This window comes from Thalassophryne amazonica, chromosome 10 (assembly GCF_902500255.1).
Source record: "Thalassophryne amazonica chromosome 10, fThaAma1.1, whole genome shotgun sequence".
Lineage (NCBI taxonomy): Eukaryota > Metazoa > Chordata > Actinopteri > Batrachoidiformes > Batrachoididae > Thalassophryne > Thalassophryne amazonica.
In genome coordinates, this window is record NC_047112.1 from 54,711,359 (window position 1) to 54,735,167 (window position 23,809).

The 23,809-nt window shown below is 40.5% G+C and overlaps 1 protein-coding gene across 1 annotated transcript in view; it reads right to left on the reverse strand.

The window, feature by feature from the left end:
- ptprsa (protein tyrosine phosphatase receptor type Sa) overlaps positions 1–23,809 on the reverse strand; it is a 515,480-nt gene that overhangs the window by 124,368 nt on the left and 367,303 nt on the right. The window contains 9 exon segments of the mRNA XM_034180027.1: positions 967–1,009; positions 1,012–1,058; positions 2,425–2,510; positions 2,513–2,589; positions 2,592–2,615; positions 2,618–2,675; positions 2,760–2,854; positions 3,840–4,440; positions 18,103–18,107. Coding sequence (XP_034035918.1) covers positions 967–1,009; positions 1,012–1,058; positions 2,425–2,510; positions 2,513–2,589; positions 2,592–2,615; positions 2,618–2,675; positions 2,760–2,854; positions 3,840–4,440; positions 18,103–18,107 — 1,036 coding nt within the window.

Sequence of the window (23,809 nt, forward strand, 5' to 3'; positions counted from 1 at the left end):
GCGCCGTGTTCACAGTTGGATGCCGTTCTTTGTTCTACCGGCTGCTACGCGCTCTGCGCTGGATGCGGCCTATATAAAATAATTATTTCGTGGTGGATTAATCATTTTATTCTGCAAATTGCCTGTTGAAAAGGCTCTAATCACCTCCAGAATCAAAGCTGTAGCTGGAGCCCTTCACGCGCGTGCACGTGCGCGAAGGGCTCCAGCTGCAGAAAGCATTTTGAGCCATCTAAAAGGTAATTATTTGACTTCTTTACATTGTCAAGGCTTGATAAACAGTTGCATTTTTTCCTTCTTGTCTGCAGCTGTTACAGTATTTATTCCTCTGTTTATAACAGATTTAACTTCTTCATATAATCATTCAGACGAGCTGCGCTCTGATGCGATCCACTGACGTCACCACTCGCCCTGTTCACTGCTTCTTTACTCCAATCAACTGTCCAAGTCCGCAATTGCTCCAGAGGCTGTATTGTTGGTGTGGTAGTGATGCTGAAAGGAGCGAAGTGCGCTTCTTTTATGACCACAATGCAGATGCAGTGCACGCGCAAACACGTGCGCGATGGATTCATAATACACCCGTAATACCTCAGTGATAATCGCAATGCGTCGGATCCGTTTCCTCACTACATGCCTTATACAACCGTGACTGTTCATCATATATTCACTATACATTATTAATATATCCATAATTCATACTGGACATTTGTCATTTTTAGCATTTGTGTTGCGGACGACAACGAATGCACGTAATTTGTGTACTCAATTCATGCACAATTAATCCTCTCCCCAGTGGGACAGGGCCCTAACCTTGCACAACAATGTTCAAATATAAAATGTAACTCATAAAGATATCAAAAATATTTGAACAACTTCTACCTGTAATCAAATGCTAATCGAAGAAAATCCCAATTCTTTCTTTCCTTGTAGATATTCCATTCATTTTCAAATTATTAAAGTATAAAAGACATTACCTCCTCGATGTCCATTTCATCAGGATTCTTCAGGTTCTGACAGTTCCGGTGGTTCTCTTGACTGGCACCACAACCACATAGAAATTCCTACATTACACAACAGCAGCATTCATTTGAAAAACATCACATAGATACTGTATGTGTAAATCAAACACATAAAACATCTGCTTGTGCCAATATGGCCTGAGCTCAACATGATAAAAAATGGATTTTTAAAAATTACCTTTTTATCTCCTACCATCCATAAGGCCTGAAGGGGGTTTACTGAATTATTCTCCATCCACGTTTTTATGCCTGTCAGTCTAAGTTTGTTGCGACATAACGAACAAAATTCTTTCTAATTTTCACTCCATTTAAACTGGACATCTTAAATGAGTGCATTGCAGGCTAATTTCATTCAGGTACTACAATGTAACTCTACTTGTTGGAAATATTTTTACTAAATTGTGATTTTTCCTGCAGCATGTACTGTACATTACACCAGTAAATTGATATAAACTGTAAAAAATGAATGACAGCACTTATTGCTAATATAAGACAACATGCACCATAGGTACACAATGTGTTTATTAACCCCCTGGGGTACAGGGTATATTTGGCTGTTTTTGACTAATTTTGGTTTTACCTTCATAATTTACTTTAACTGTTTACTTTGCATGTTGGGTTGTAATTTGTTTCAGCACAACCTCACCTGTGTGGTTTACAGTTTTTCTTTCATTGTGACATACTGTAAACACAATGAACCTAAATTCACATAAAAACATAAAATCAGAATAGAAACTTTTTTGTTTTACTGTGAAAACCAAAAACATGTTTAACCTGTTCTAAGCCTGTATATCCCACTGATGGGAAATTTCCACTTTTTATTTGTGAGATACTGACAAGCCAAAATGAGGTGGGTGGTAGGGGGTTAACAAACCATTTTTATAATTTAGAATGCAAATATAAATTGTAAATTTCAAAAACATATGTACAAATATAGCAAACGACAAGTTATATACAACTGTTTACATTAAAAGTGCTGCCACACAAATTACCATAATATTTAGGAAAAAGCCTGCTGAAAATGGTTATTCATTATTCAAATTTTACTGGGCCTATCAACAAAATTTAAAAACTGGTATTCAGTTTGAAGTACGCACTTTTAACAGACATTCAAACAGAAACTCAGAGTGTGGGGGATTTGATGGTTGACCGCTTAATTTGGTCATATGACTTTGATGCTTCTCCGTGTGAAATGACTCCAGAGGGTTATATCAAGGTAGCCCAAAAAAATGTCAGGTGGAGATTGGGAGCATGCCGCTCATTTCAGCCAAGTCTCATCATATACCACAACATTTAAACCTAATTCACACTGGATCTTCAGCATCCCAAGATTCAATGCTGATATCACACCGACAAATATGCTTCCAGATCTATTTCTTCAGTAAATATTTTGGCATGTTCTACTCACCTGATGTCTTTGCTGTCTACTGGTGGAAAGGACATGGTGAGTGTGTTGTCTGGCTCAGCATAGATATCCAGCTTTGGTTTTTTTGACCTAGGATGAGTGGTGCGGTCCTGGCCACCACACGATGCTTTGGCCCACCGTTTATGCTTTCCTGGCAGGTCACCTTAACTCATAGGTGGTGTTGTGTCTGAGGCAGTGACAAGCACCCTCATCTGCCTGGCATCTACATCCATCTTCTGACGATTGTACTCAATCTGTGGGGGAATGGACGATTTTAAATTTTAAACAAGTGATGAACTGTAACTCAGGGACATTGTAAATGTCCCACAGTAACTCACCGTGCATTTGTATGGAGACTTGCTTTCATAAAACTTCCACGCAAGGACCACTGTGGTCTTGGTGGCCCACTTGACAGTGAAATTCTTTGGCACATCTGTTGAGCAGACAAATATGAGAAGAAAGGAAAGAGAGTGGCTCTTTAATGAAAAAAAGGAAACAAAGAAAAAAAAAGGCAGAACAAGAACAACTGGTTAAAACTATTGCCAACAGTTGTTCCCCTGCAATGTTCTTCTGTGTTGGAGCGTGAGTGCAAAGGTGGACCATGATTGTCTGAGAGAAGGGTAACCACCATTGTTAAGACACCAGCACATAAGACTCATGAACAACAAATCCATGGAACACAAGGAAATACCGACTGGTTAGCCATCATGGGTAGTGCCAACCCATCTCACCACTATCTTTGAAACCTGACCACCTGGGGATTGATGGTAGACCTGTGTGGTCTTGAGTGATCTACAGAGTCTGGGTGGCACTGCCACGGCTACCTGAAGCACATAGAGACAGATCCAAAACACAGCATGCCAACAGTCTTTAGAAGTGCTCTAGGGTTCGCCATGCCACCAAGCCATCCCATTAAGGATAGGGGGGATTGGGAATTAGGATAGGAAAGGACAGTTAGGAAGAGATAATTATGTTTTTAAAAACCCATAATCAAAAGACAATCTTCTGATATCCTAGAATCAGCATAGTGTTGAGGTGACTGGGCTAGAAGTAGGTCCTACCTTCTTTGGAAAACTGGGGCTGTGAGATGGCATTAGCTGCGTGAGGGTGCTTGCCAAACGATTGAAAGGATGACTGACAAGTGTCTGACCAAGCAGCACTTACCTTGAAACTTAAGGCTCATCCCCACACAATGACTGACTATAGCTTACTGACTTGGCTTTTACCTGGTTTGGGTTAGTGCAGTGAGTAGTCCACAACAAAAGGTTTTAGTATCAAAACTTTCTGCTTCTTGTGAAGTGAAAGTTGTTGAAGAAGAGGAAGGGGAGTTTCCCATTTTTGTTTTATTGCAGATTCTTTCTATGGCCGATTTTCATTCCCTTGCCATCTGGTTTGGGAGAGAAATAGGCAACCCCTACCTGTTACCGTTGGATCAATGGCCATCGTCCGATACTGGATTGGTGGGCTGTAGGGCCCTGGACCTTTACTGGTGTGTGCACGTATTTTCACATCGTATGCAGAGTTGGGTTTGAGGCTGTTGAGCACATAACTAGACAGGCCAGGGTGCAAGCGACGTTCCAGTGTTGCTCCCCCGGTACCAGCTTCTTTGTATGCCAGTGTGTACTCCGTGATTACCCCATTCCTCTCCGCTAGCACTGGTGGAGACCATGACAGCTGCACTGAGCAACAGGTCACATTGGAGTCCTCACTGATTTGGGGGTATCCCCCAGGCGTATTCTCGGGCACTTTTAGTTCTGCCACACCCTCTTCCCCAAAGCCCCCCCTGCTTTTGGCAGACACTTTAAAGATGTAGGTGGCCCCACGGTGTATGTTGCCAACAGAGTATTGTCGCTCTTGGGGGGCAAATTCCAGTGTAGCCAAAGGTGAGACATCTTTCCGGCCAAACTGGAGCCGGTAACCAAGCAGGTCCATACCACTTGTCAGATCTGGAGGATCCCAATGAACCACAGCAGATGTCTCTGAGTCCTGAGCCACTGAGATATATGGAAAGCCATGGCACTGTACAAATAAAGATTTGCAAAACACAATTATTATGATTCTACCAAGTCACATGAAAATGTAAACAAACATAGTTCAAGATAAAAGGCTTTTTCACTGTACATCCAGATGCCAATCAAAATCGGGACAAAGCCATGTATTCCTTGCAGAACTGCAAATAACAGTAACATTACTGTCATTTACAATCCATTTTAACAGCTATGAAAAAATAATGTACCACTATACACTTTTCATTTCACAATCAGTTGAAAAGCTGGACACATTGTGTTGCGGGTAGACGTAAAGTTGCTCCGAGCCTCTAATCCTTGAGTGAAAATGGAACCTATTACCCTTCATGTACATGTTGGCTCCAGCCAAAATCCTTTCTCTACTGCCAAACACCGCTGAAACTTTTAGCAGAGAACACTGCCTCTTTTGTCTGTAAGAGTCCTTGTCTTCTTGTAAATAAATGATCTACGCTGGGGTCTAGACACATTGTTCAGAGTGGCCCAGTTTTGCTACATTTATGGTGACACATGTCTTGTGTAACTGTCCTTTTGAAGGCCCCATCAAGTGTGTAGAGAAGCAACAACAGTTATGGGGAGCCTTCACTTGTCAAGCTGATGTGGAAGCTTTGTGAGAGATGACTCTGTCGATTATGACTTGAGACATGTCCCTCCGTAACTACATAGATCTATCTTGAGTTGCTCCTCCATGTCCTCTTCTCAGAACCAAATGGCCATGGCAGGACAGACAGTTGACAAATACAACACAATCTGTATTTAATCTTGTACACACACTCACACAATCTAGCTAACATGTACCGTAATTTCCGAACTACGTATAGAGCACACCTGAATATTAGCAGCTACCAATCTTAAAAAGAAAGAAAAAATGTACATAAATAGGCCGCACTTGTATATAAGCCACAGGTCTCCACCGTTGTAACATGAGAGATTTACACAGAAAGATGTTAGAACGACTTTTTAACTTTTAATTAAATATGAACCGTAATTGCTTTTTTCCCCCATAGGCGTTACCCGTAAATATGACGGCACGGGGTCTCTGAGTAATTTTAACTTTTTCTTGAGATTCATCGCGGCAGGCAAGATCGCCTGGTGTCTGCGGTAAATGAGACGTTAAGGAGGCGTTGTGACTTTTTAACTTGTTGCGCAAAGACGAGACCCGTGGGGAAAGATCTGCTGACTGATCTGACGGTGCAACTTCGGTGGAAAGTGTGGGAGAGGGACTTTTCTTCAGCCACTAAAATGAACAGGTAAGACCTTATATTTACTCTGTGTGTGTGCAAGAGGACTTCACCTTTCCGGAAATCAATTGACAGCATTAATTGACGTTATAATCGACTTATGAGAAAGCCTGTAAAATCCATAAATTAGCAGCATCATTGTTTAAACCGCAGTGTCAAACAGTCTGAAAAAGTAGCGGCTTACAGTTTGGAAATTACTCAAATAATTTTGTTTATTCAGATGCCACAAGACTGACTGAATGAACAATTTATTTATTTTTGATTGAATAACATTTGAACAGTCCTTTAAAAACATACATTCCTGGTTGTGTCAGATGTACGTACAATACTGGACAGTTTGAATTCTTGATTCCCGGTACACTATGTAAAGGCGGGTATCTGAGGGGATATGCATGATCTATGCACAACGTTTAGGAATTTTCAATACCCTTAAGTGATGTCTTCAGTGGCTCTACTTAGACCACAGAAGAAAAATGATTAGCTAATCAATATAAGCCTTAGCTCACCACTTTTACCCCGCTGGTTAATGAGATATAAGATTGACAATAGTCTGTATATCTTTTTACTCTATCGCTTGTGGAGGTGTCTTGGAAAAGTTGTTTTCAGAATATATTTTTATTTTAGTGACCTAGAGGTTTGACTGATCTGCTGCAAAAGTTAACATCTGGAAACAATACAGCCATAGAAATAATCCTTCCCAGGTTTTCTGAAAATCTGACCAACTTTTTCTTAGTTATTTTGGACAGAACATGCACACTTAATAACGTATGCTGTCAGTGCACGCAGGAAAACAAACAAACAGTCAGATTGCCACAGAAAGAGAAACACATGAACAGGCAAGGAACAGCCAAAGATAGAACTTTTAGCAAAATAGAAAAAGGAACAACGATCACAACACAAAAGACAACTAAAATTGGGGACTGATTTCCAGAGCATACTGGGGTGGTCAAGTGGTTAATGCGCTTGTTTCAGTGTGGAAGGTTCCCAATTGACACCCACCCCTGAGACATTACTCATGTAATGTAGAGTTGCGCCAGGAAGGGCCAATTCAACATGCAGATCTGCGCGGTGGCGACCCTGAGTGAAAATGAGGGAGCAGCCGAAGGGACTAAGTTTTCTAAGTTGCACCAGAGAAGCACCTGTCAAAAAGAACCTCTTGAACAGGAAAAAAACATGTACAAGCTGGACCAGATTATAAATCACACTTCTTTTTCATCTGTATTATCAGCTATTTAATTTGACATTTTTGTGTATTACTGTATTATACTTTCTATGATTGTTTATTCTATTATTATTGGAGTTCATTTTGTTTAGTGCTTTCATTCCCAAGAAATATATTAATTATTCTAATTCATAATGAATGTGTGATTCTTTAGTATGCAAGTCACGCCAAGTAGAAGTCGTAGGGGCTTCCCGAAACTAAAAAGAAACAATGGATCAAAAAAAAAAAAACATCAAAGTATCAGCTTTATGTCTACTGACATAAATTTCTTCTTCCCAATGCAGTGTGCAGACCTCGATTGGCTATTTATTATATTTATTTTAGTATATTTGTTTATTTAGTATATTAACAGTACTGTGTTCACTGTACTCACTTCGCTGTAAACCAACTCTAAATTTGGGTACAAATAAAGTTACCTGCCTTTGTATTTTGAAAAGCATTCACATCAATATGCTGACGAGCAAAATGGATTCACTGTGCTAATAACAAAGTAGCCTAGAAGCTCAGCCCAAAATACTGTTTAAAATGAACAGAAAAGGAAAGTGTGCTGTTGAACAAATGGTGCTTTAGCAATAATGTGTTGTTATACAGTGTCAAGACTGAGCTCCAGTGTTGCATGAATGTTTCAGAGGAGTGACTGGAGATGCCACATATGTTTACAGTCCAAACACACAACTCTCAAGAAGCAGGAAACAAGAAAAAGTTCTAATATGACAAGCAGGTACTCTGGTGAATAGGATACTTATTTTGTCATGTCAATATACAGAACTGATTTGGTACCATTGAGCACTACAGGGATGGGAATGGTTTTCATTTGGAGTCTTTTTGAATTGGGTACTTCAGTTTAGTCAACAATTATGGGCATGATTTTATAGAAGTGGCTTCTCTCAATTTCGCTATGGCTATTTTTTAATTTTTTTATTGTTCATTAACTAAAAATCTATCTAAAATGTTTTCCCCCTTAAAGGACAACCTTTGCTAAATGATGTACATTTAGTAAAAAATAACTGCGTATGGAAAAAAGTTCAGTAAAAATAACTGTAGCCTTCTTGATGACTAACATTAATGACGTAAACTCAAACTGAAGCAGCGTTTATTTGAAAATACGTATATGTACATGTGAGTGTTCATAGGTCCATATCTGATGCATATCAAAACAAAAAGATCCACACTGCCACAGCACTCCCATGCAAAAGCTTTATTAATGAAAATGTGATGTTTGGGTAAACAGCCCTTGAAGGACCTTGAAGGGCGGTGTGGATCTTTTGTTTTGTATATTCTCTTGATCCAGCACGCCTTTTTATGTGTTTTGGATGTGTGTGTCTTCTCTGCACACTCATATCTTACGCATAGCCAACTTGACCAGCAAATGTGAAGTAAATACTAAGCCCCTTCGGCACTCTCTTGTTTCATGGTTGCCACAGCAGACCGAGGTGGGTCTGCATGTTGATTTGGCATAAGTCTATGCTGTCTTGCTCTTCCCAACACACCTCCACATTACGTGGGAGAACGGGCAAGGATGAGGTTGAACCGGTACCATTCACACAGGGAAACAAGACCACTTAACCACTGGACCACCACCCTTTCGGACCACCAATTGTTTACACGGTGAAATTCAGGCAGGTGTGGAAATGCTAGTTTGAATTCAGACCAGCAGAGGTCAAACAGTCAATCAGGTAACGTAAATGTAACTGTAGAAAACCAATTCATATAAAAATCTGTTTTGCAAGAAGACCATTAAATAATAATAACTAGCATGTTTGCCCGTCGGGATCCACAGGCTCTGGCTGACATTTTTCAAGGGCGGTTAAATAAATTATGCAAAGTTTCTATAATGAGTTGAAATGCCGTGTGAGTCCAGAATGCTTTTAGAATCTTAGACCTCAACAGGTTTTACATAATTTTTTAATGTTAATTTACTCTTAATGGATTCGTAATTTTTTAGGTCTGTTATCATATACAACAGTATTATTATTATTATTATTATCATCATCAGTAGTATTATTATTTTATTTATTATTACTTCTATTTGTTATTTGATTTTGAATGTAGCACAATGGAAGTAAGTGTTTTCACTTGCTTGTGTATTTCAATTATATTATGACTTACATGTAACTTATTAAATAAAATCATGCACACACCCCTTTAATATATGGACAATTTACTACCCCTCGCTGCAATGGCGTGCGAGTCCAGAATGTAATCATCAACATCCATTTCTCAGTGTTGTTGGCTAATATCTACGGAACCCGGGAGAGGTCACTTAAAGTGATATTTTTTTTTCTGACCATGATAATTTGTGCACACGTGTTCCTTTAATTAAGCCCCCAAATTAATAAAATGTGCTCTGAAATTAAGAAAATGTGCGCACGTTTTCTTGGCCGTGATCATTCGTGCGCACTTTTAATGGCCGTGATAATTCGTGCGCACGTTTTCCTTTAATCGAGCCCTCGAATTAATAAAACGTGTGCACGTTTCCTTTCGTTCAAAATTAAATTCATAATATGACCTAAATGGTCATCCTCACGACGGTGGAGATGCTTCGCCCTCAGCATCCTTTGTAATGTGCTTAAACTCCAGAGGATGTCATGCTGGCAGCTGGAGTTCTCTGTGATGTCCCTGTGCGCCCAAACCATGATGATACACTCTGACCAGATCCATTTCTAATGGGGAAATGTATTACACTGTCTGCTGGTTTGTTGGCTAATAGCCAACATTTATGTGGTCACGACAATATTGAATGCACGTTTGTGCACAGCAATGTAATAAAACGAGCACACAATATAACAAAACATGCGCACATTCTCTCCACATGCAAAACATTTTGCAAGTGACACTTCCAGGGCTCCGTAAATGATCTGTAGTTTCTCTAAAAATATTAGTTCTATCAATGTTCCGTTTTGGCAGCATTCATCCCTGACCCAAAATAAACAAGCACATCAAAATGGCAAATGTCCAGCTATGCCCAGTTTGTCTATAATCAAAAGATATATGCACACAGAGCTTTTTGTTTTTTCTGCTTTCTGCCACAAGCAGGTGCTTTATTTTTACACACCCACAAATGTGGAGACGGTGGCAGAAGACATCAAACTGCACTACACTTCGGCACTCATGGTAACAGCAATGCAAGACACATTTTATTAATGGGACTAATGATGAATAATTTTATTAATGATATTAATGATAATAATAATAATAATAATAACAATATAATAATAATAATTATTATTATTATTATTATTGTTGTGTTATTAATACTAAAGCTGATTCAGAGTCATTCTAAATTATTATCATATAATAACATGAATAATTATATGCATACACGTCCGAACTAACCTCACATTAAATGTAAGGCATGACATATGTATGCAGCTGTTTTAGAACGTTTTCTGCCATCTCATAGGGTTGTATCAGTATCCTACACAAATTACATTTTTTTTCAGACTCTTGGCCAAGTAATATGTGAATAGTGACAACTGTTATAAACTCTGAAACAATGATTTTGGGTGATTTCAATACCTATGTTGTAAATAAAAGTTATTTAATGACTCTTTAAGGCAATTCTGTAACTTGGGTTCCATTTGACGCAGCTGATTAAGCAATATCCACAATCCACAGATTCATCTCAATCTGTACTTGACCTGATCTTTGTTCTGATCCTGAGAAGATATCACATCAGGTTTTCATAGAGTTGATTGTAAAGAGATGTAATGTAAATAAGTGTTTTCACTTTCTTGTGCCATCCTGAATTTATTTCATGTAACCCCAGATTATTATTATTATTATTATTGTTTTATAAATGGCACTGTGCACTTGCAGTTTCATCCTTTAAATCGCAAATCAACAGATCAACTGATGAATCAAAGTTAAACAATGTTAAAATATTAGAAAAATGGCAATATTTGAACCAAATTAAAAAAAAAAACTTAAAAAGTTAAAAAACGCAACCAAACCATACACAATCTTACATAATAAAGTCATTGCATACATTAATTATGTAAAGTAGAATACAGGTAAGATTTAAGAACAATTTTAAATGTTTAAACTGAAATGGACACCCAAATAATAGCAGCCGGTCGTTCTTTACATAGGAGCACAATAAGCAATAATCAAGTGCTCTACAGCCTGCTCACCATTTCTTAACCCTCAGAACACAAAGTAACCTGCATCCTCAGATGGCAAAGAGCAGATGGGCTCATATGGCTTGATAAGATGCACAACAATGAAGAATTTTATAGGTCACCATGTATCCTAGGTAAGATGAGCAACAGTGCACACAAACCAAGCCAGCAAATATGATATAAAACAATCAAGAATTAAAAGACAAAAGCAAAGAGGCAATAAAAAAAAAATCCTCCACAATCTGAATGAATCAGTCAAAAATAATCTGGAAGCATCTAACGAAAGCATTCACTCAACTTGCTGGACCAAAATACATAAAATCCTCTGTTCCTGTCTTAGTCAAGGACAAAAAGAAGATCAAGCAGAAAACTGTGTGACGTCAAGTTGTAGTGACCAGTGTAGCTGCTGGAGATACAGTATACACATGAATAATTTGGTTAGCAGCCAGCTCGGGCCCCTATATCACTATTCCAGCTTGCACAAAAGCTATTTGGCTTCTTGCCCGGTATGGACTTAAAACAATTTGGAGAAGCTAACATTAGTCAGAGGCAGCGGAGGAACGCTCATTTTGTGTGTCCAGTGCGTCTTCGTACATGTGCATTGAAAACGTCCTGTTGTCTATCTTCGTGCACTCAATGCAAGTCTTGCGTTCATGTATTGAAAACACACAAAGCACTTCTTCCTCCACATTTCCCTCCTTCACTCATATTATTCATTTCCTTTTGCTAATGGTTTTTTTTTTTCAGAGCCTCCTACTGGAAGAAGAAGGAAGGAGGGTGTGTGGATGGCGACTCATCAGCTGAGCCTTTGCTGGTAATGGAAAGGTGGGGTGCCAGTGTACGGCGAGATGAATGTTCCTAATACAGCTACAACTATAGCTCAGTTTGGTGTCATTTAAAGTCCACGTGTCGCTATCTAGTCATCAAAGAACAGAATCAGAGCTAATGATCATGCCCTGACAGGTGCTATGCGACAGATGAGCACAGCGCTTTCCACTTGTATTTCTATTCCATAAAAAGACATGATAAATGTCACTTTTAAGTTTATTTAGGTAGTGGATGTGTGGTTTTGTTAAAAATAGGCAAGTATAAATTATGTTTAATCATGGAGTTTTCTGTGTTAAAGATTGTTGAATAAAATACAGAAATACACACCCAAACAGCTCAGAAGAAGGACTCTGATCAGCTTTATGTGTGTCTCCACTGATATCACCACAATGGGTAAGGGTACCACCAAATTTCCTACTTGCTAAATTACACACGCGATCTCAAAAACCTCAAATTACTTTAGCCTTTTTAAGTCGTGATACACGAGCAAACCTCGCTTAACACACATAATATTGCACACTACAGGCAGACACACAACAAATTGCATATACATGAAGACGAATATGCTAAATGGACAAAATGTGCTAATGCGTGCATTGAAACCTGTCATAGGCCCAAATCTTCTCTTTTTTTCCCACCACGTACTGACACAGACACTTTTAAATCATGACAAGGGTTTGTGATTGTCAGCATTTAAAGATTTTTATTGGCCTCGCTACTCTTAAATGTTACCCTCTCACACTATATTTTTTTCCTGCTTGAGAGTTGTTTGATGACTCTGCTGCATTTATCATCTTTAACTCATTTTAAGGGTATTTAGCACTACCGATTGTTGTAGAAGCATATGAGTAAAGGTACCTTGACATTTGCATGCACAAAACCTTGTTCAAATCTTGTTGCGCAAACAATTAAAAAACACTGAGTGTCGTGCGAGTCACTGCATCAGCGCTGCGCATCACAGCACGCTCATCTGAATGATTATGACAAGATGTTAAATCTATAATAAACATAATTTTACAGAACTCATACGAAGGAATGAAAATGCAACTGTTTAACCAAGCCGCTACAATATAAATATTACTAATAATTACCTTTGAGATGATTCCAAATGTGTTCTCCACGTCATGAAGTGCACGAGAACAGCTCAGCTGTAGAAAATTCCTCTGTGATTCCGGAGCAATTAGAGATGTTTCATCAGCCAAATTGTGAGAGAAAATTATTAATCCGCTACAAATTAATTATTTTATATAACGCAGTGTCCAGCGGCACTTAAGTGCAGCATCTGGCGGAAAACGGCAAGTTGCTTTGGCACGACAAATTATGCGGCAGTGTGAGCGTGAATATGCGTGCAACTGGTCAAGTGCTGTAATCTAGACAAACCTATTTTTCTGATGATGAGGGGAAAAAAGTCATATATTCATAACAATATGGTAACAATACAACTTTTGCAGGCCTTAAAGCAGTTTGTCATGTGTATGTTTTAAATGGGGGCCTACTTCAGGAGTGTGGCAAACCAACAGGCTGGTGCTGGACGAGGGAAAAACTCAAGATGGTCATGTGTGTGTGTGTGTGTGTGTGCTTGGTGTTAAAGGGTGATGAAACTAAGAATGAGGGCATGCCGGGGGGTGAAAGATGAGGTGAATGAGGAGTGATGAAGGTGACTGGGGGAAAAGTAGCAATCTGCTGCAAAGAGCACCCAACAGGGATATGAGGAGCCAGAAAAGGTCCGTGTGCGTCTGAGTGATTTCTTGGGTCTTGGGCGCCTTGATTATCATTGCCCCGCCCTTTATACTCTTTCTTTTGTCATCGATCATCTCTTTATATTTCTCTTCCTCAATCACGACCCCTCCGTCTCTCTCCCTGTGTCCATTTCGTGGCGGACTCAATCCTTCCTTGTGAGCTTCACAGCACGTTTCCCATCAAACCACAGTATTAACAGCTTGCTGTTGACAGTCAGTCAGTCTGATTGAGGTGATCAGGTTTCTCATTTCCTCCCACTCTGGTGCACACCAAAATACACACACAAACATCGCCTCTGTGCGTGTATAAATGGCATGCAATGTTCATGAACTCTTGGCTTTTATATATATTCTATTTTATATATTCTATTTTATCTCTGACAAATTACAGTATTATTAATTCAGGCTTCTCCACATTAATCTTTTTAATATGATTCCCTTGAAACTAACAGTGAGAAAATAAATCAAGAGACAAAAAAAAAAACTACAACATGATAACTAAATAAAGACACCAAGGCTAATGGAATGCATAGGTATGGACACACTTTGGTATGATACACGTAAACCATGCTCACAATTAGTTTTCTTTAAACTGAATGTTGCCACACCTTTTTCTTACTTCTGAGGCTTACGTGTGATGGCATGTTATTTCATTCATTCATCCATTTTTTTTTTACACGCTCACTCCAATCAAGGGTGAAGGGGGGCTGGAGCGTATCCCAGCAGCCACAGGGGGAGAGTCGGGGCACAACCTGGACAGGATGCCAGTCTATCACAAAGCACCGGCATAGTTGCAAGCTCTTAAAAACACATTTAAAGGAAAAGAAAACCCACTGATAAAATACAGCTAGTGTGCTCTAAACTAATGATTGATGCCTATGAATGAAAATAAGGAGCTCTTACAACTGAAATATCCACCCTGAAAGTCGGCATTTAAGCAGAATTCAACAATTTCAGAAATGCTGCCACTGACACAATTTTAACAAATCAGAAAAAAATTGCTTGTGGCACTGCTGTGACGTAGCGTGAGCACAGAAAGCTACAGGTGGTGAACACGCTCTGATGAAAAGTCCTCTCTGCCTCTCTCTGTCTCTCTCTCTTCCTCGCTTTCTCTCCCTCCCTCTCTCTCTCTCTCCTTCTCTCTCCCTCTCTCTCGCTCTCTGTCTCTCCCTTGCTGGCCATTTACCTGCTGAGCAAATACGAAGCCTTTCAACTGTAAAATAAACAATTTCTAAATGTATCATATCATCAGCACTCACGGGAGTAACTGGATAAACACTGAAGGATTTTGGTGGTTTTCCCGTTCAGCGGAGAGGAAGTGAATCTCTGTTCAGCTGTCCTCTTCAGCTGTGCTCTGAGCTGTGGCTTCACAGCCTCGGGACATCGAAGCAGCCGATTTTCAATAATAATTCAGTTCATTTTTCGGAAAATCTGTGCTGTGCAGCACAGACCATTTAAACGCGAGAGCCGGGCAGAAATTTGCTGTTACTGGTTGATTAAAACTCGTCTCTGGTGCGGTGCACGGAAGAAACGGCTCGCATTCAGCGCACAAACTTCCCACTCCCCCTCCTCTCCTACCATTGAGCAGTAAACAGCAGAGAGCAGGCAGCACGAGAGAGGTTTCACTGAAAGATGAACCGTAGCTCCAGTCTGAGGTCAAGAGCGCTCTGGAGCAGGTTTTCATCCAGGATGTCTCTGGACATTGCTGCATTCATCTTTCCCTCAATCCTGACTAGTATCCCAGTTCCTGCCACTAAAAATCATCCCCACAGCATGATGCTGCCACCACCATGCTTCACTGTAGGGATGGTGCCTGGTTTCCGCCAAACATGACACCTGGCATTCATACCAAAGTGTTCAATCTTTGTCTCATCAGACAAGAAAATTTTGTTTCTCATGGTCTGAGAGTCCTTCAGGTGTGTTTTGGCAAACTCCAGGCGGGCTGCCATGTGCCTTTTACTTAGGAGTGGCTTCGATCTGGCCACTCTACCATACAGGCCTGATTGGTGGTTTGCTGCAGAGATGGTTGTCCTTCTGGAAAGTTCTCTCTCCACAAAGGAATACTGGAGCTGTGACAGAGTGACCATCAGGTTCTTGCTCACCTCTCTGACTAAGGCCCTTCTCTCCTGATTGCTCAGTTTAGATGGGCGGCCAGGAAGAGTCTGGGTGGATCCAACCTTCTTCCATTCATGGATGATGGAGGCCACTGTGCTCATTGGGATCTTCAAAGCAGCAGAAATGTTTCTGTACCCTTCCCCAGATTTGTGCCTCAAGACAATCCTGTCTTGGAGGCCGACAGACAATTCCTTTGACTTCCTGCTTCATTTGTCCTCTGACATCCACTGTCAGCTGTGGGACTTTATATGTAGACAGGTGTGTGCCTTTCCAAATCATGTCCAATCAACTGAATTTACCTCAGGTGGACTCCAATTCAGCTGTTGAAACATCTCAAGGGTGATCAATGGAAACAGGATGCATCTGAGATCAGTTTTGAGCTTCATGACAAAGACTGTGAATACTTATGTACATGTGATTTCTTAGTTTATTTATTTTTAATACATGTTTAAAAATCTAAAAAACTTTTTGACAGCGTTATTATGGGGTATTGTATGTAGAAACCTTGAGGAAATAAGGCTTGGAATAAGGCTGTAAAATGAAAAAAATGTGGAAAAAAGTGCAAGAGCTGTGAATACTGTCTGGATGCACTGCATTTTGCATCTATTTCAAAGTCTGAATAGTGAGAGTAAAACATTAGATCAAGTGGTTTTACAGAGAATACTGCAACATCAGTTTTTACAACTACAAACATCAGAAAATCATTAAATCAGGTCTGAAACCACACCCACCACAGAATTGCCCTGGGTCCCAAATGGGAACCACCCAGGCAGACAGCCAATCCATCCTTGAAAATCATAGCATAATAGCATCTTCATGAAATGATATGCACTGTTTCCACTCAACACAGTTATGTTTTTCATGCCCAATGCCCATGTCCTTGAAATCACCACCCATAATAAGAGCAAGTGGTTTGGTGGTCCGGCCTAGTGACTGTGTGATGTGTTGGTACCATGTTTGTATATTGCTGTCTGACCTCCCCAGAGCTGGCTGCAACTGGAGCTATTTACATTAGTTTTCACAGGGGGATGAACTTACACTTCCAGCATTTTGGGGTACCTTTGGCTGCTGTGCACATGCTTTGTGCATGCAAAACTGTTCCCTTGCTGGAAACCTCTCACTTCTCAGTGTGACTTCAGTAGGAATGAGCTACAACTTTGCACCCTCTGGCTGAATGGTTGATGTTATTCTCCAGTCCCAAGATACTCATGACTATAATTCAACCCCATTGCATCCAATACCCTGGACTGCGCTGATATTTCCTGCTGCATAAATAACACTGTGTTGGTTGTTACACCCTAAATCCACCTGCAGCATGTGTTAGGTACCACTTTCAAGATGGAGCACTGAAAGATATACGCAAGTTAAACTGACGTCCATTGTTCAAACATTTGTGTTGTACTAAATATTTGTTCAAAATATCTTCATCAAATCAATAAATTTCCAACTTCGTATTCAAAAAACAGAATTTTGATGACAGGACATGTATAAAAAAAAATATAATTCTATTTCAGGAATCACCTAACCCCTGCCATAGTTTACTTCTATCTTACCTTTCATTTAAAGAAGACAGGTCTAAATATACAGAGAAAAGAGAGGACAAAAGAGAGTAAAACATGCAAGAAAAGTGCAAAAATCTTGCAACTTATAAATACATCCAATTACAGCAGCCAGTGTTTTGTAGGTTGAGGTAAGGGTGACTTCCAAATTTCACTTAATTTCATTTAATTTTTAATTTAAACTTTATTTAACCAGGTTAGTCCCATTGAAATTGAGGCCTCTTTTACAAGGGAGACCTGGACATTTACAAAGTTTCCAATTCCTCTAACCTGCATGTCTCTAAATGTGGGAAGAAACTGGAGCACCCGGAGGAAACCCACGCAAACATGGGGAGAACATGCAAACTCCGCACAGAAAGGCCACAGGTGGGAATTGAGCCCATGAACTTCTTGCTGTGAGGCATCAGTGCTAATCACTATTTCACCGTGCTACCCAGTGATATTCTGTGTTTGATTTCTACAGGACTTAAAAAAAATAGACATGTGGTGTGATTACATCTAAAATTGTTGGGCAGCACTTTCTAGGAAATGGGCCAAACCATAAGCAGACTGTAGAATACCAATCAAGGTCATCAGATTGTATGATTTTCATATGATGACTTTTACAGCAAACACATTTAGAGCAAAAACATAGTCAACTGAAATCATCCCTCTAATCTTAGGGTCCCACCCCAGGCATACTAACAAAATTCCATGATTTTGTCACATCTGTGACACATTTATTAAAATTACTTTGTAATTTTAGTGTTTGATTCGACTTATCGGACTGCTCTTCGAGACATCCTGAGAATTTGCAGGATTCCCAGCAGGACATCATAGCCAGTCTATACACAGGTACTATGAGTGATGTACAGAGTGGGGGGCAGAAACTCAGTGTCTGTTCCTGTGGATACCAGTGTTAATCAGGGATGTGTTCTGGTTCCCACACTGTTCAGTGCTTGCATGAGTTGGGTAGGGTTGTGGAAACCATCAGCTTAGGTGCCTTTGTTGGCAAGAAAAGTTTTCCTGACCTTGATTTTATGAATGATGCCATGAACATTGCAGAATCAATGGAGGCTCTAATGGCAGCACTTGAGAAGCTGAGTGAGGGGCCCCAGATCAAAACTCATACTCAGGCTTACAATTTTGATGTCCGAGGGAAGCAAGTCATCGAATCTGTATGAGGTGAAACTGTTGAACTTGTAGAGATGTTCACTTATCTTGGCAGTGACATCCATGTCTAAGCGTCCCCAGCCTTTGAGACTGAAAGATGCCTGGGAAGAGCTTATATAGTCATGATGTGCAGGCAACGCAGACACTTTTGCAGGAGAACGAAAGTCCAAGTCTGTAAGATCCTCGTGCTTTCTGTCTTACTATATCCAGGCTTTACATGTATCCCATAATCCCTTGCACGCCAGAGAGTCGCTGCAGTCAAAACAACATAGAGAATCCACATGATGACAATTGTAAATTAATATTATACTACAAAAATTTATTTTTTAGGCTTTTCATCATATTAATAAGAGACTGCTGCATGATACCCTGAAAACTTGCTAAAACAATTATAACGAATAATCCGTGTCTGCGACGTTTAATCTGCGTGGAATTTAATAAGAGCAAACCGAATTTCAGACATATTATATATATTAGTCTGGAACAAAGACAAACAGTGTTGTAAAGAACAATAATCAAGACGTTAAAGAGCAAACTTCACTTTCCCCCAGAACGACATGATCAGGAAGCGAGCGTAGCTCACAGCAGCTAACACTGAAAATAACGGAAAGACAGCCTGTGATTCTCACGTTTACATAAAACAAGCGCAATAACAACGTCTATAAACCCAAAGAATATATTCATAAGAGTTTTAGGCACAATATAAAAATAGTTTTATGTTTTGATGTTAATGCTGTTGTCCATGTGCACCAGTTAAAGTGCAGCATGATCAGAGCGTCTCAATGCATTTCTTAATGTTACTGAGATCTCGCAGAGCAGCGACCTGTGGGATTTGAAACCTGAAAAGGGTGGATGGTTGTGAGACTTGGACACTTACCAATGGCTTATGGCGATGACTGGATGTCTTTGGTGCTACATCTCTTTGGAGATTTCTTGGGTACTGCTAGAATGAGTTTGTTTAAAAATAAATGGTTATTTATAGGGCGAGTCGGATCATAAATATTAATAAAGGAATGCCAGCATTAAAATTTTGCCCACGTGACATGTTTTTATGGGCATGATCCAACAAGCATGTGCTTCAGTGTTGAAGAACCCAGCAGCTGGGTAAGGACAATGGGGTGCCCCTTTTAGCATGGCTGCAGCAGATAGATGGCCATTTTCAAGAGGTGGCTGCTTGCCTTGGTTGGCATCCAAGACCCAAGACAGTTCCATAGTGATGAAAAGATGAAAAGAAATTATAGTGTATACCTTTTTTATTTCACGCTTTTTCAACTTATAGTTCTCAAGGATATTTTACAGGCAGTCCATTTATTGGAGACCACATTAAAGAGTGACAGAAAAGAAGGCGAAACACATCATCAATTGCTGAATAAAAACAGCAGTTTTGTCATGTTAAACATGTTTTATATGGCCGGCAAGAGCTACGACTGCACCACATGAGATTTTCTAATATTCACGAGTTCTTTATATAAGTTTGTTTTCTGTCTGGTACATGTCTCCCATTCTTATTCAAAAAAATCTCAAGACCACTGGACACATTGCTGTTCACTCCCAAAAATCCCACAGAACAAGGAGCACAACCAGTCCTCCCTTTGAAAAAGGCAGCCGAAGCATGTCCTGTAAACTCACACATCCCACACCTCCTTGCCGGTTTCATTTATCTTGCCCCCTTGGTGGAAACCATTTCTTCATCTGTCAATAATAATAATAATAATAAAAAAGGAGAGGCTTTCCCTCTGAGGGACAGATGGCGAGTGTTACAAGCACATCAGTCGGACAGTCCTGACAGGATGATGGAGACTGACAGTGTTCTTTCAAAGCCAGTGGAATGGCATGCCTCCTCACACATGTGACAGACAGACCAGTGAGGTTTCGGGTAATATGGTTTTGTTTGTGTGTGATTTGTGTCAGTGAATGTGTGCATTTATGGTGCATGCAATAAGTCTGCAGAATAGCTCAGCAGATACAAATGTAGGTTTTTTTTAAGGTGCCTGTTATACTCTGGTGTGTTAAAATGCAAACACATTTAGCAAACAAAATTTTCGACCTGCCATTATCTGCCTGAAAACTCACATTTCCTCTCACCTCCACTTTCTGGTTAATTTTTCAGACCATGCACATTTGATTTTGTGGTGGAAAATCCCATTAAATCTGGGCGAACAAACTCTTCTTAAATCCAAAATGTGTGGTGGTACGGTGGTTTAGTGGTTAGCACTGATGGCTCACAGCAAGAAGGTTGTGGGATCGCTTCCCGGCCTTTCTGTGTGGAGTTTGCAAGTTCTCCCTGTGTCTGTGTGGGTTTCCTCTGGGCACTCTGGTTTCCTCCCACAATCAAAAATATGCTTATTTAGCGTCTGACCAAGGCAGCGTCTCTACATCTGGAGTTGGTCCCCAGGTTCCAGACTGCTTCTAGTAGTTGGATTGTTTCTAAGTGTAATTACGATGGGTTAAATGCAGAGGACAAATTTTGTTCTATGTATGTATGTATGTACACTCAACAAAAATATAAACGCAACACTTTTGGTTTTGCTCCCATTTTGTATGAGATGAACTCAGAGATCTAAAACTTTTTCCACATACACAATATCACCATTTCCCTCAAATATTGTTCACAAACCAGTCTAAATCTGTGATAGTGAGCACTTCTTTGCTGAGATAATCCATCCCACCTCACAGGTGTGCCATATCAAGATGCTGATTAGACACCATGATTAGTGCACAGGTGTGCCTTAGACTGTCCACAATAAAAAGCCACTCTGAAAGGTGCAGTTTTGTTTTATTGGGGGGGGATACCAGTCAGTATCTGGTGTGACCACCATTTGCCTCATGCAGTGCAACACATCTCCTTCGCATAGAGTTGATCAGGTTGTCAATTGTGGCCTGTGGAATGTTGGTCCACTCCTCTTCAGTGGCTGTGCGAAGTTGCTGGATATTGGCAGGAACTGGTACACGCTGTCGTATACGCCGGTCCAGAGCATCCCAAACATGCTCAATGGGTGACATGTCCGGTGAGTATGCCGGCCATGCAAGAACTGGGACATTTTCAGCTTCCAAGAATTGTGTACAGATCCTTGCAACATGGGGCTGTGCATTATCCTGCTGCAACATGAGGTGATGTTCTTGGATGTATGGCACAACAATGGGCCTCAGGATCTCGTCACGGTATCTCTGTGCATTCAAAATGCCATCAATAAAATGCACCTGTGTTCTTCGTCCATAACAGATGCCTGCCCATACCATAACCCCACCGCCACCATGGGCCACTCGATCCACATCACTGACATCAGAAAACCGCTCACCCACACAACGCCACACATGCTGTCTGCCATCTGCCCTGAACAGTGTGAACCGGGATTCATCCATGAAGAGAACACCTCTCCAACGTGCCAAACGCCAGTGAATGTGAGCATTTGCCCACTCAAGTCGGTTACAACGACGAACTGGAGTCAGGTCGAGACCCCGATGAGGACGACAAGGATGCAGATGAGCTTCCCTGAGACGGTTTCTGACAGTTTGTGCAGAAATTCTTTGGTTATGCAAACCGATTGTTTCAGCAGCTGTCCAAGTGGCTGGTCTCAGACGATCTTGGAGGTGAACATGCTGGATGTGGAGGTCCTGGGCTGGTGTGGTTACACGCGGTCTGCAGTTGTGAGGCTGGTTGGATGTACTGCCAAATTCTCTGAAACGCCTTTGGAGACGGCTTATGGTAGAGAAATGAACATTCAATACACGAGCAACAGCTCTGGATGACATTCCTGCTGTCAGCATGCCAATTGCACGCTCCCTCAAATCTTGCAATCTGTGTGATAAAACTGCACCTTTCAGAGTGGCCTTTTATTGTGGGCAGTCTAAGGCACACCTGTGCACTAATCATGGTGTCTAATCAGCATCTTGATATGGCACACCTGTGAGGTGGGATGGATTATCTCAGTAAAGGAGAAGTGCTCACTATCACAGATTTAGACTGGTTTGTGAACAATATTTGAGGGAAATGGTGATATTGTGAATGTGGAAAAAGTTTTAGATCTTTGAGTTCATCTCATACAAAATGGGAGCAAAACCAAAAGTGTTGCGTTTATATTTTTGTTGAGTGTATGTATATGTACAATGACAATAAAAGGCTCTATTATTATTATTATTATTATTATTATATTGTTGTGTATCAATATCAAGGGGAAAAATTACCATGTAAAATTCACTAGGCTGAAAATAATCCTTTTGGAATCATAAGATTACATATCAGATTCTCATATTATATGGTAAATGGACTGCATTTGTATAGCTCTTTTTCATCTGCATCAGATGCTCAAAGCGCTTTACAATAGTGCCTCACATTCACCCCGATGTGAGGGTGCTGCCATACAAGGTGCTCACTACACACCGGGAGCAACTAGGGGATTAAGGACCTTGCCCAAGGGCCTTTAGTGATTTTCCAGTCAGGCTGGGATTTGAACTGAAAATCCTCTGGTCTCAAGCCCAACACTTAACCACTAGACCATCACCTCCCCTTATATCTTGTACCATATTACTTTTTCATACATATGTTGAGAATCTACTTTTTTAAAATGGCATGAAGAATGATAAATGGGTAAAAGTTGGAAAGTTCACAGTCTGGCAAAGAAAACATTAGGTTAAAGACTTCAAAAATAATTACATTGAAATCATGCATTGTGATTCAGGGGGACTTGGTTGTGGCTAGGTTATGGGGGGGGTTGTTTTTGTGGGGGTATCTAGCTGTGTTTAAATATGTAGTTCTTTGGGTGCGGCTACTGGGCAGGGATTTCTTCTGTGCATATGGGTATTCACCATGGTGTTGGTGGATGGTTCTACTGTTACTCAGTGGTCACCAGAGGTTGGGACATAGGATTGCCAGGGGGTAATGGTGGGGATGGTGTCCTGAGGACTGTTCTGGCCTGTGTGGGGGATGCTCTGCAGATGGCTGGTATGATGGTATGGGTGCGTGGCTTGAGGATTCCCTTGGTTTTGTGCGCCTCTTCAAGGTGTGGCTGCTTTCAGTTCCCCGAAGGTTCTCCCGCCTACAGATAGATTGGGGTGCTAGATCTTGGGCCGCCTGTTATCTCACCATGTATGTCCTTTCCCGCGGTAGCTGGGAGTAGTGTGCGCCCCATCTTGCACTAATGCATCTCCCCATATTTACTCACTTCATCAAATATCTCATTATATATAAACAGGTTTATAGCGCTCTCACATACACATACATTCGTGGTATTTGCCAGAATACTTTGTAACTTGTGAAAAGCTTTGGACACCATTTTTTTATGTTACGTTACCATCACTGTTTATTGTTTTCTTTATGAACAACTAAAATTAAGAAGAAAATTAAAAGAAGCAACAGTCTGTTGCAATATAGAAAATTGCATATATTT